This window comes from Haliotis cracherodii, unplaced genomic scaffold, assembly GCF_022045235.1.
Source record: "Haliotis cracherodii isolate W230 unplaced genomic scaffold, xgHalCrac1.p SCAF_1, whole genome shotgun sequence".
NCBI classification, from domain to species: Eukaryota; Metazoa; Mollusca; class Gastropoda; order Lepetellida; family Haliotidae; genus Haliotis; species Haliotis cracherodii.
In genome coordinates, this window is record NW_027266264.1 from 26,669,415 (window position 1) to 26,684,026 (window position 14,612).

Genomic DNA, 14,612 nt, shown 5'->3' on the forward strand with positions numbered 1-14,612 from the left:
AGCTTTCAGAACTACCACCTGGTGTGATTGGAACATATTTATTGACAGAACGGTGGCTGGATTGGAAAGCTCATCAACCAAGTGACTGTTCTGTGGATTAAATATGTGCTTGTTCACAAAGTTTATTAAAGGTTCTGAAAGTATCATGATAGATGTTTTCATAAGGATTGACATTTCTAAACCTGTAGGCAAGAAATTTGTTGAGAAATATGTTTATAAATATATTTAAAATATATGTACAGTTGTGTTCAATTTTGGTATGAGAATAAGCATTTTGGTAAATATACAAACATGACAAGGGCAGAAGGCTGAGGTCATGTGGGACATTCCTGCAGCATTTGCATACTTTGAAGTCACAAACATAGACTAGGTGATAATAAGCTTGGCAAGGTGATATTTCTTAAAGTAATACATTTGTCTGGGTAGTTAACTGGACAATTGCCCTATTGTTTGTGTAATAATAACAAAGTTGTACTAAAGGGAAAATAATCACCTCAATTTGGGGAGTAACAGGTCCCAAAGAAGATGATCCAGTTGGTATCAGGGATGTAAACACCATTACCATGGAGTCTTCAAAGGCTGGCTTTTCCAATCAATGGCATTGTAATAAAGTTTGTAATGTGAGGGGGAATGATGGCTACCCGTGGCCATGTTTCCAAGCATTCGTGTGTTTTCACCGACTTGGTGGATTTCTTCTCATCCAGCTAAAACTACATGTTGGTTTCTGTTGCTATACCAACACAGAGTGTAACCACACAACCTGTCTCAATGCTTTGGAAACTGGTCTTGTGTTCTGTAATGAGATTTGGGAGGGAAGGCATCATGGCCTTGTAACACTATTGATAGTAATAGAATTTTGTTTTACTGCCTCTGAAATGGATGAGGGAGAGGAAATGAGGTTACATGTATAGCTTTGACAACAAAATGGTTGCCAGGCATGAAGGTCAATAAATGCCATGTTAATCAGCATCAACACATTGCTGAATCAGTAAGCCTCAGATAGACAAATTGGTCGAAAGTTCCCTAGCATCAACTATTAAATAAACTGCAGCAAAACACGTTCTTCTGTCAGTTCATTAGATAAGTATGCAAGTGTGTTACCTTTTGTGCTGTTGATATCCAAGAAACTTCTGGGTAAGTGTTATTAAAAAGAAGTGTGGGTCAAGTTATTCAACATTTATGAAGATTCTCTAAAGTTGGTTTGGTAGGAAAACACACAGTTATACACTCATACAACACCTTAAGTATTGTAAATAAGGAGTGGTTTTGCAAGTGACAAATGGCATTGAGACATTTTCATGATTTTTATCTACTTTTGATGGGTGCGTTAGGGTAGCCTGGTGGTTAAAGTGTTTGCTTGTCATTCAGAAGGCCTGGCTTTGGTGCCAACATGGCTACAATGTGTGAAGTCCATTTCTTTGGTCTACCACCCTGGTATTGCTAGAATATTGCTAAAAGTGGTATAAAACCATATTCACTTGCTCGCAGAATCACGGGACATTCTCTGATATTGTTACCAAATTTGAAAAAATGTCTTCTGCACATTTTGGATGATAATGTCCTAGAATTTAAAAACTTGAATATGTCAAATAAACATGTGGATGTTATGAAGGTATCTCACTCTTGTGCTGTGAGACCACAGCGTGAGTCAAATGTCAGAGTTAAATATGATAATTGACTGTACAGTGGGACGATGATTACCCTGTCAGCTAGATGCTGCAATTTCCTCGGGACCAAACATCACGGCATATTTACAATGATGCAGGCCATTGTTCATTACATCTGTAGCAGAAGAACTACTATAATGGTGTGAAACAATTCTTACACAAACACTTGTCTATTACTTGTGACATTTGAGTCTAAAGGGCTAGTGCAGCTGGCAGATTTATGCATCATGTTCGGTTTTGTTTGGCCTTGTAAAACCATTATCTTTCTGAAGTCCATACCCAGCAAAACAGATGAATATTCTCGTATCCAAATTCATTCAAGATTAATTCCCTAATGTTATTTAGATGCGTAACTTTGTAGTCTAGATCAAAAGAGGAATATGCCATCGTGATGTCTGGACTCTATCAAGGATTTTATTTAGTCTGATGATCACATAAGTCAATAGATAATACAATCTAATTGAAAAACACTTACAATAGAGGTTCTGCCGTGGTCTCAGTTGCTTCATCCCCAGTGCTTTCGGGGGGAAAAAAAAAATGATAAAAATATGAGAATAGTTGTTTATGCACTAATAATGTTTGACATGTAGATGAGAAGACAATTTTACCTTCAAGTTCCTCTTCTTCTTGCGACATTAATGTATGCAGCTAATATTAGCATTTGCATACTGTTTATATTTTTAAAAAAAAAGATTAAACAAACTGTTTTCCTGGATTTGGCAAAGCAATATCAACCAAGGTTATAAGTGACCCCATTCTGAATGCCAGTACCAGTTTTGTGAATGGTTGGTTCTGTCATATTTGAAAGTGTCATCAAATATTCATAACTCGGTGGTGTCCCCATGGCTATAGACTTGTGAGAGAGAGTTTTCACTTATCCACAAGACAAAAAGGATGGTGAGATATGTTTTATGCTGTATTTATTTATTGTTATGATGTATTGTGTTATCCAGACTTCAAACTTGAAGCAGATGTTTAATTTCTAATTTACAAACACTGACCCATTGGAGGCAAGAGTGGCAGTACGAGTGGAAACAATATAAAATAAAGGGGACTTTTCGTGTTGTATTTCAAGATCCTCCCCAAGTGCTGTGTAGAACTATTGCTCATACCTGAATGTTTACCTCACCTAAGTTTTCAAAATCAATTTTCCATAATTTCTGTTATTTTCAGTGACATATGTTGTGATACCATGGGGATGTGGGTGGGCACTGGGCCCTGTACTCGGGGATTCGCTGTGCAGAGTTGCGTCCCTTTGACACGCCAGAAACCTATGATTGTGGGTTCGAATCCCGGTTCGCCCCGATTATGTTTCTAGGTTTGTCAGCACCATACCCGTGCTCAGCGGTTTCACCGAAGTGATAAACGTCTGAGACCTGCATCACTTCGGGCTTTCCTCCCACATCAAGCTGACACGCTGCGATATAACTGGAACACTGTTAAAAGCGACGTTAAACCCAACTTACTACTACTCAAAACCTCTGAGTTTTGAATGTTTGCATAATAAAATGACACTTATTAAGCGAAGGGACATAGATATAGTGATAGCTTTTGATGTTAAGCTCACTGTCCTCTATATGGGTCTCACTTCTTACTTCATACAGTGAGTCGTGAATAGATATATGGTTTGTTTTCAATGATTTTATAAATCTAAGCCTGTCTTAATTGTCAAGCATCAAGTTTGAAGACTGAGCACACAAGGTGAAATATTCTAAACGTCCATTGCCAATTAAAAATTGATTTGAAGTAAAGTATATTTCTTTGCTGTTAGTATTAGGTTGACATGCTTGTGTTGTGTATGACGTTTAATATACACATGAATTTTGACACGATCTTTACTTGGCGTTGCCTCCCCTTGTTTATCTCATATGTGCCGATTGTGGCGTGTCGTGCCGCCCAATTGCTGTAACGGTGACTGAAACCCCGAACGCTGACATCCTCTGAACAATTCGGCTTTCCTCGATGCTCTCTTGACCACTTCCTGTCCGATGTGGATGCTGTTGAATGATGGGATTGAAATGGCGGTTGGGTTGACAGGAGCAGCCAGAGTCAAGTGAAAGAGCACCAAGCGTCAACGATGACGATGATGGTCACCTGATCTATCACCAAGGCGACGTCCTACAAGCACGATGTACTCGACTTTCCGTAACGTTTAGTCTAGGATATCTATGTTATTGTTGTTTACCATTGCCTCAGTTTCATGCAGATACTTAATAATTCTGATACAAAATGCTTCATTATACTTTGACACTTAGTGTATGATTTCTTTGATATTTTTGCTTTTACTGATGTCATGGATCCTTTGAACAGGATGAGTGGCTGCAATACAGAAATCCCCATGTATTTGGGGGTGCTTGTCATAGCTCGTCCTTTTGACTAATATGTCATTGCTTAAAATGCTGATCTGGCTGAACTCTTTTTCCTTGGAAACTATTCAGTACTGCAGACTTGCCTTAAAAAACCATTGACTTTGGAAGAACTCGCTGATGTGAAAAATTTCGATAGACCAAACCAAATTTCAAAGTTCGAAGGAATGATTCCCCCATAATGAATTATTTTGGTCGAGTAACGTACAGCCGTCAATAATATTGATTCTGGGTTTGAGATGTCACTAGAGCTGTACGTGTTGAGACCCTTCTTTTTACCCAGGCACATCTCATAGGAGAGTTAAACAAATTAGGCTTGAAGAATTTACTCCACATAATAAGTTATCGATAAGACGCCAGCCTGGCTGTAGAATTAGGACTCCGCGTTTCTTGACATGAGATGAATTCTGAAGCAAACATATTTGCTTGTAGCCCCAGCAAGCCAAATATTCAAAATTTAGCCATGAAGCCTGCGACATGTTTTACCTTACAGGATGTATGCAATGATTAAGAAATGATTCTGCACTTCACTATGAATAATTGCAATGGCTGTTTTTGGATAGATTCATTGCGATGTAATTATGTCCTAGACTGGTGGCTGGATTTTGAATGTTAAAGAAGCAAGTCTGAAGTATGGTTACTGGTAGCGCCATAATGCTAGGTACATTGGTTTGCAGGGGTCTGTCATGGTGGTAGGATTCTGAAATGTTGGTATTGTCTTGTTTGCAGATGAAGTAGTTCAGACACTGGGAGAAGGTACATTTGGCAAAGTGGTGGAATGTAAAGACCGACAGAGGTAAGTTAGCTGTGTTTAGATAGACAGTATTGTTGTTGTCTACAGGAAGTTGTCTATGTGCTGCAGTTCGCTGTGCCAAGATTTTTGGTGGTGGGTTCAAATCCCAGAATCTCTCTAGTTCTTGTTTTGTCCTCATGGTTCTTCATGAGTTGTAACCATTAGCTGACACCTACAGTTGACTTTCTTTCAGTTAGCCTTGGAGTTGTAAATGGATCCAGGATTTATCTTGACCTGCTCCGAGCAAATATCAGTACAAATTCCCAAATTGGAAGTACAAATTTCCCAGTCAATGTTGTGTTGTAATAACTAATGTTTTGGCTGTGACTTCTATGTCACTGTGTTCATAGCGGAGTTAACCCAAACTCACTCACTACTTTACTCTATTTCACTGACCACTTTTAGCAAAAAAACTATTTTCCCCCAAACTGCCCTGAATAAGTGCCTGGGATCATAATAAAATTTATCTTTGTCATAGGCCAGGCTTAGAAATAAACCCAGAACATACAAACACATAGGTACATACAAACATGCGGGTACATACACAACGGGTATTTCGGGTTAGAATTGGTCCCTTACAACATATGCTAGTCATAACCCTGAGGATTCTGGGTTAGAATTGATCCCTTTAACCTATGCTGGTCATAAACGGCAACTTAATGGACCAGGTGATAAGGCTTGGTTACGTGGTTGATCGCGTGTCAAGGTATGCCAATGGCATCCATCAGTGTTTACTATATCAATCACTGGATTGTCTGGTGCAGACTTGATTATTGACAGGCTGCTGACATGTAGCTGGAATATTGCTGAGTGTGAAACAACAAACATACAAGTACCATTTTCTAGAAGTTGGTCATATTTTCTATATGTCTATTTCCCAATTAAGCTGCTGGTGCTGTTCTCCATTGAGATAGCTCACAAAGTATCCTTTGTTCAATAATAATAATTGATAGCCTTTCAATAGATACCTAATGAGAAGATTTTAAGATAGTTGTAGTCACCAATATGTTCTGCTCCCTTGATGAATCTGTTGGTTGTAGATGTGTGATGGGGCATCCATTGATGAATCATTAGCAGCTATAAAGCATCATGTCACTATATTGGTATTCTGAGTAACTTGGTGCATAGTGAAGTGTAGTGTATCATGGCACTCCCAACACATGCTAATTGACCTGACACTGACATGGTATTTACAGCACTGAATAATCATAAATTGGCTTACTCAGTGCAAAAAAGCCATCGCTCAGAAAATTTAGAGATATCAATAAAATATGATATGAAACATTTGTTACATTTGACCAAACTCAAGAAGGCATTGTCTATTCATAGTTTCAGTTATAAGAGGGATGCCAATTCACTTTTGTCAGAGGGGTAAACAAAGTATGTGAGACTACCAGTTGCTTTACTTGCATTTTAGTGGCTAGTGGCTGAGCGGGTTAGATCGCTGACTTTGTGTGCTGGCAGTTAGGTGCCGCACTCTAAGAGTGTGAGTTTGAATCCCAGATGTGATTCCACCTAGAAAAAGTACAGGAATTTGTACTTGACTGAGAAAGTGTAATCCCAAATATGAAGTATGTTACATTTGGACCACTTTCTAAACGGCATTGTCTATTCTCATTATGTATATTTGTACAGATTGTGCCTATGTTGGTTGTATTGAACTTATTAAATGACAGCTCAACCTTCCAGTGCTGCACAACGCCCACTGCATATCTCCTCTAAGCAATACTTCCCAAATCCATCAACCAAATTTAATATGGGGCCCCAAAAGACCCTTCAGGAATCCATTGAATGTGGCACTGCAGCTCTAAACCAGGGCCTGATCGAGCTGTGTGACACAAAGTCCCAATCCTAAGTTATGTACGACATGTCCAGCTCACTGCCTGGGAACTACCCACAGTCATCAGCTGATGGCAGCATTGCCTGTGCCACATTTCTCCATGCCCTTTATGTTAACATTAGGACTGTCTGAATTCAGGAGCAATCGACCTTAAATGTCGGGTTCATGCTATGTATCAGTGTTGATCATTAAATGAGGTAGATATTCAAATCATCAACAGGGAGGACACTCTTGATGAATCGGAATTTAATGTCTTACTTTCCGCTAGTTACATTTTATGCCTCCTCATGGAGTTGTTCAATCTATGATTTGCACATTGCCATGTTTAGTGTCCAACTAGTGGTATCAGTCCCAGATCAGGGCTGGACATTTCTGGTGGTGTTTCTCTTGGTAGAGCAAGTCTATTATGTAATTCTTTCTGTGGGCTACAATGGGAAACAAGACTTGTTCATGTGTGTTGCTCTTTATCATTTGGATCATGCTTGTTAAGACGTTTCGTTATCCTCTGGGGCAGAATCAGGCTTCAGTACCCAATGCTTGTCATGTGAGCCGACTATCGGATGGTTCCTAACAGTGCAACCCTGACATTCATCATGCCCGGATGCATGGGTAGTTGGTCATGTCATCAAACACTTGTATACCTGGCTCAGACTTTATTTACAGGCGACCGCCTCCGTGGTCTAATGGTAGAGCGTCCGCTCGGAGAGCAGAAGGCCCGGGGTTCAATCCCCAGCCGCGTCATACCAAAAGACGTTAAAAGATGGTACTTGTTGTTACCCTGTCTGGGGCTCAGCATTAAAGGGCTAAAACAAGGACTGGTCGGCTCGGAGTCAGTATACTGTGTCTGAGTGGGGTATTCATGTTAAACTGCGGCATGGTATCTCAGTGTGCTAGCACTATAAATCGGCATCAGTCTGGACTAGTACAAGTAGCCACGCACACGCACGCGCACACACACACACACACATGCACGTCGCTATATAAGTGCAATAATCTTGGACGCGACGTTAAACCCCATTTCACCTCACCTTTATTTACAGGCTTTCGTAATATCTCTGATATATTATTGACTGCTACATATAACAGTACACACTCACTTATCCACTTGTGAAATATATCAGTACACTTGGCTTATGATATCAGACTGATGATGAAAGTAAATAAATTTAGAAGGGCACATTTCTACTAGTCATTATGATACAACAGAGACGACAAGACTAATGCCAATTTCTAACGCTGATTTGTACCATTTTAATGCCTTTAATAACATGGGAACTTGACGTCTTTGATTCCTTGTTACTTGTAGACATTTCTAGGGTCTGAGGATATATATGTATGGTATTGGGAACGACTTGACAATCACCCAAATCTTCTTGAGCATTTTGACAGTATTGCGTTAGAAGTAACCTGGTTTCAGCAGTGTCTATTTTTGAGCCTGCCTACACAGATAGAAAGGAGCGTTACAACCAACATTAAAGTAGACGTAAATAACTTCATGTTTTCAGCAAGACTCACCTTACAGTAGACGTAAAAAATTGTGTTTATGTCGTCAGGTTTGGAATTTACACTACATGAATCATGGAGCTTCCCCTGTGTATCATTGTCTCATTCGTTTAGTGCAGATGCTTGAATCTCTGTTATTTTTGTTTGTTTTATTCCACAATTGGTGTAGCCTTGTAGTTCAAGCATTCGCTCGTCAAGCTGAAGACCTGGTTTCGATTCCCCTCTTGGTCACAATGTGTAAATCCCATTTCTGGTGTTCCCCGCCGCAATACTGCTTGAATGTTAGAATACATGTATTAAACCAAACTCACTCACTCATACCACAAGTATAGATCTTTTCCTCTGTTTAGTTCAGCCTGTTGTAAACTTTGGGAAGAAGACTGTTCCTTCAATGTGTCAGATTTGTAGACTTGAAGTTGTGTATGTGTGATTGTGAAGTTGAAAAGTTGGATATTGGTCTTGTATAGGCGACAGGGTGACCAGGTTGTGGATGTGATTCCTTGCTTCAAGAACTTGGTTCATTTTGAGACATAAGTGGAGTAATTTTTTACACTTGCAAGAAATGGCTCATAACGAGCCTGTTCTAGCAAGTGTAACATCCTACCCTCCCTCGCCCACACATTAGTGTCAGATGTGATGTGATTATGTCTTAGCTTGCAAACAGATACTTTGTTCAGTGGCTAGTGTCTGCTTCGCATACATTATGAGGTGACCGAGATCAGGGTACATTCCGCAGAGCTATCTGAGCTATGACTATCGTACGTCTGTGTTACTAACTTAGTATGCAAGTTACGACAGTAGTGGAAGCAACCCCAGGAAGCCTCATTAACTGCTGATTGTGGAAGTACTTGGATGAGAGACCATGTGAGAGAAGCTATGATCTGGCGGATTCAGCTTGCAGCATTAGAAATTGGCACTAGTCTTATAGTCCTTGCCAAACTGGCCAATGGTCAAGGTATCAAAAGGACTAGTAGAAATTTGCCCTTTTTAAGGGTTTTCTATATGTTATCATTATAATGACTAGTGGACAAAAATTGTTAGTTTCTACCGCTGGTTGGCTGGCGTACCAAGATGGCAGTGGCAGAAATGTGTATCTTTACAATTCTGATGCGAGACATTGTCGCTGACATGGACAAAAAGAAACATACACGCAGCATTTGTGATGAAATTCAGATGCTTTGATAGTTGAAGTAATGCTTTTGTATCTTATTTCCATTATTAAAGAAGGCAACCTCAAAAAAAAGGAGGTCTATCATACTTTCATATTTGAAACTACAGATATATTGTCAGGATGGATGTAGGGGTATGAGTGGCCCAGTCGTCTAAGGCGCCGCGATTCGCTGTGCAGAGTTGCGTCCCCTGGACATGCCAGAAACCTATGATTGTGAGTTCGAATCCCGGTTCGCCCCAATTATGTTTCTAGGTTTGTCAGCACCATGCCCGTGCTCATGGGTTTCACCGAAGTGGTAAACGTCTAAGACCTGCATCACTTTGGGCTTTCCTCCCATATTAAGTTGACACGCCGTGATATAACTGGAATACTGTTAAAAGGGGCGTTAAACCCAACCCAACTCACTCAGTCAGGATGGATGGATGGATGGATGTCATGTCTGCATATACTCTCACCATGAAGCAAGAGCTTATGTAGCACAGTGTTCCGTCCCCAGCACAGCTTGCAGGTCATCATCATAGGTGTGAGAAAGATTGATGGGAACTCACTCACTCACTCAGTGTTTGGAAGTGGTTGGAATGTCATCAGCTGCCACTGGTGTAATCTTATTTGCGCAAGATCTTTTCCTGGTATTAAGTCCAATTACATTAGCAGTGTGTTGGAAGTGACATCTCCAAACATATTAGTACTGTTGTTAAGAATTCTGTAAGTCAGTCCTAATTAGTGTTGGTCTGTTTACCATAGATTCTACAACATGACTAGAATATGACTGTTGATGTAACTAATCAGGCTAGACAGCAGGACATCAGTACACAGACACAGACACAGACACAGACACAGAAATAGAAAATAAGAATATCTACTATATGGACCATTACAAACCTTGCACAAGTTACAGGCTTACAGGGTGACCAGACTAATGATGTATATAGCCATTATCAGTGGAGATGGAGAGGACAATGTGGCCCTTGCTCTGGGCCTGAAGTGAGATTGAATTGTTGAGATTTGTGTCTACCAGATTGCCTCTTGTTAGGGTAAGCATAACATAATTACGTTGATGATTAGGCTCTCATGCATGAGTATCTCGGGATTGGACTACACTGTTAGACAATTATCTGTAAACAAGGGAATGGGGTTGGTGAGTGTTTGTTCCACAGTGTTGCCAATAGTGTTAGTAACTGTGACACACTGTTACCAATAGTGTCAGTGATTGATTGTTACACACTGTTACCAATAGTGTCAGTAACTGTGACACACTGTGACCAATAGTGTCAGTGATTGATTGTTACACACTGTGACCAATAGTGTCAGTGATTGATTGTTACACACTGTGACCTATAGTGTCAGTGATTGATTGTTACACACTGTGACCAATAGTGTCAGTGATTGATTGTTACACACTGTGACCAATAGTGTCAGTAACTGTGACACACTGTGACCAATAGTGTCAGTGATTGATTGTTACACACTGTTACCAATAGTGTCAGTGATTGATTGTTACACACTGTGACCAATAGTGTCAGTGATTGATTGTTACACACTGTGACCAATAGTGTCAGTGATTGATTGTTACACACTGTGACCAATAGTGTCAGTGATTGATTGTTACACACTGTGACCAATAGTGTCAGTGATTGATTGTTACACACTGTGACCAATAGTGTCAGTGATTGATTGTTACACACTGTTACCAATAGTGTCAGTGATTGATTGTTACACACTGTGACCAATAGTGTCAGTAACTGTGACACACTGTGACCAATAGTGTCAGTGATTGATTGTTACACACTGTTACCAATAGTGTCAGTAACTGTGACACACTGTGACCAATAGTGTCAGTAACTGTGACACACTCTTACCAATAGTGTCAGTAACTGTGACACACTCTTACCAATAGTGTAAGTAACTGTGACACACTCTTACCAATAGTGTAAGTAACTGTGACACACTCTTACCAATAGTGTAAGTAACTGTGACACGCTGTGACCAATAGTGTCAGTGACTGTGACACACTGTTTGGAATACTTTGTGTGTATGTGTGTTTCTGAGTGTTTTTCGTTTCATGTTGTATAAAACTCCAGCTATTTGACTGTGGCCTGTAAATAATCGTATCTGGTCCAGATAATCCAGTGATTGACATCATGAGCAACAGTCCATGCTATTGGGATACAGTGACATGCCTTCAACCAAGTGATAATTCAGTGATGGACACCAGAAGCATCAATCTATGAAATTAGGATACGATTACATGCAATCGACCAGTTACTGTGACAATTTTGGGAATAGTTCATCATTTATTAGACACTGATGGGAATAGTTTGTCAGTGACTGTGATACACAGATGGGAATAGTTTGTCAGTGACTGTGATACACTGATGGGAATAGTTTGTCAGTGACTGTGATACACTGTTGGGAATAGTCTGTCTGTGACTGTGATACACTGTTGGGAATAGTTTGTCAGTGACTGTGATACACTATTGGGAATAGTCTGTCTGTGACTGTGATACACTGTTGGGAATAGTCTGTCTGTGACTGTGATACACTGTTGGGAATAGTTTGTCTGTGACTGTGATACACTGTTGGGAACAGTTCACTACTGACTGACACACTGTTGGGAATAGTCTGTCTGTGACTGTGATACACTGTTGGGAATAGTTTGTCAGTGACTGTGATACACTATTGGGAATAGTCTGTCTGTGACTGTGATACACTGTTGGGAATAGTTTGTCTGTGACTGTGATACACTGTTGGGAACAGTTCACCAGTGACTGACACACTGTTGGGAATAGTTTGTCAGTGACTGTGATACACTACTGGGAATAGTTCCTCAGTCACCAGACACATTGCTGGGAATAGTTCGTCACTTACTAGGTCGCACTATTGGGAATAGTTTGTCAGTGACTGTGATACACTGCTGAAGTCAGTCACAAGCTGACACTTCCCCAGATGCTTCTTCTTGCCCTGGCCATCAGCCAGCACCCTGAACAACACCATTCCAGACATTCTTCCCAACTTGCAGGAGATAGATGAACACTGTGGCATACAGCTTCTGTCAGGGGATGCTTCAGCCCACACTGTTATCTTTATTTAGCTGGACTGACCACCGATTGACTTATCCTCCACTCTCAAACAGGGCACCTGGTACCTCCTTACAAATGCCAACTGTTTGGCTTGTTTCTATTTTCAGATATGCCATCAGTTCTAACACAAAAAATATGTGGTTAGAAATAAATAACCACATTGGATTGTGGTCTGTTTTATCAGCCATTTGTAAAACAGATGTCAATTGAGACAGTGGAGTAACACTATGAAAACATAAATGTTGCCTCTTTTTTTCCCAAAAGAACCTTTCCTCTTCTGCAGTTTTCATGAGGAATCAAGGAAATTAGACTTGGTTTTGCTTTAGCTAGACTTGCCTAGGCTTTTAGTTAAAAAATAAGCATATATATATATATATGCGCTAGTATATGAATTCCAGTCATGGCACAGGACTATTGAAACAGAAGTGGTTTGTATATTTATGACAAAGCATGAGTTATCCCTTTTCAGCTGTTTAAACTGGATTATCATTCTTTTATTTAGGGATCATGTACAGCAGGTGTTGAGATTGTAGTTTTGCTAGCAATCACGTAATCAAGGGTTGTGTTGTGATCTAAGTATGCAGGCTGCTGAAAGGTCCAGCATGGTACAGTGTATGGTGCTCCCGGAAATCCCAGAAAGGGGGAGATGTAAGTGATCAATAAGGCAATCAGTTCCTACCCATAAATTCCTTGGCTGTGATAATATTTATAACTTGTTCTCTATCCAAGCCAATTAGCTACAACACCAATACACTGAGCCATTGATAGTGCAGTTTGTTGACTGATGTTCGGCCAATATTGGTAGAGACTTCACTGCAGGGAAACAACCAGATTCGTTTTGCCATATTGGGGATTAGCTGTTTGCCTTACTGGCCCTTAATCTGAATAAGGCGTCAGATGTTTAGTTTGTGTAACATCTTGATGTTTGCTTTACTGATTAGAATTTGAGAAATATGTTTCAGAAATGAGGAGAAATTAGACTTTCCAACGTATGGGATATACTTCACTGGTAATTGTTTGCACGTCAAAAGTCTGTTGAATTCTTGAAGTTGAAAGACTGCAAATGACTTTCAAAAACATGAATTCTACATATTTCAAAAGAAGATATTAGTCTTCTTGTACTTGCTATTTTCTCGAATTTATAACAACTCCATAAAGTCTCTTTATATCAGATGATGTAAGACATGACTGCAATACATCATAAACAGTCTGCCATCTTCATCCAGTCAGTTCCATGGTGAAGTCTGTAAGTGTTGGTGAGACAACCAGTTTGAGCTCCCAATACAATGTCAGTGATCTATGGACACATGGCCTGTTGGAGACAGTAGAGGCTTCACTACCTTCCAGCATCCATCATTGTCAGGGTTTTATGTGATGATTCACAAGAGGTATTAGAATTCTCCACATCGATTTAGTCCACCTCTGTTGCACCGCTGAAATGGCAATACTCAGACAGGAACCCATGAACCTAACATTTATCTTGGATATTGTTTCAGTCTAATATGCATGTCTGTTTAATCAAAGGCTTGATGATTTTTTATCCCATTTTTTTCTGGGACTAAGGAAACAATGTATTTCCGAATCTCAATGAATCTCTATATTGCCACTGTTTTTGGCAGTCATTAAAGGATAACTTCAGGAAACATACTTTCATTTATCTAGATCTGCTGAGGCCGATATTTGGCACCAAATTTGAAGTACATGTAGTCTGCAAAAATTCCCAGAAGTTTTTATTACAGTAATAAAGAATGTTATGGCTTTTGCGAGAAGACATGCATTTCACTGATAACAGGACCACAATTTCATTAAAATCAGATCTTAGTTCTGGCTATCGCTAAACAAAGATCTGAGGACATCCCACTACGGGTCACGTCAGAACGACCTTTCATCAAACATATCAGAGCATCGCTTACCAGATCATGAAAGTGACAGTCGAAATGTGTTTTCTAATCATGCAACCACGATATATTTAACACGGGGTATTCCGAACGACAGTTACAGGTTACATGGCATGATTATATCCATACAATCTAGGCCATCTATAAGCCATTCCAGAATGTTCTTCTTATCAGTTTTAAAATTTTTAATCGAGAATACGTCAAAATATGTTTTGAAGTATAGTCGCCAGTTTGAAACTAGTGTCGTAAAGCTCAAGAAAGCTACCTTCTGATTGACCAATGTCAATTACTTGT

At 39.8% G+C, this 14,612-nt stretch overlaps 1 protein-coding gene across 3 annotated transcripts in view; it reads left to right on the forward strand.

Moving 5' to 3' along the window:
- The window catches only part of LOC139475202 (dual specificity protein kinase CLK2-like), a 74,450-nt gene that overhangs the window by 31,214 nt on the left and 28,624 nt on the right, over window positions 1–14,612 (forward strand). For all 3 annotated transcript variants that reach the window (XM_071258458.1, XM_071258466.1, XM_071258461.1), the window contains 2 exons: window positions 3,705–3,798; window positions 4,763–4,829. In XM_071258458.1, coding sequence (XP_071114559.1) covers window positions 3,705–3,798; window positions 4,763–4,829 — 161 coding nt within the window. The remainder of the gene's footprint in view (window positions 1–3,704; window positions 3,799–4,762; window positions 4,830–14,612) is intronic.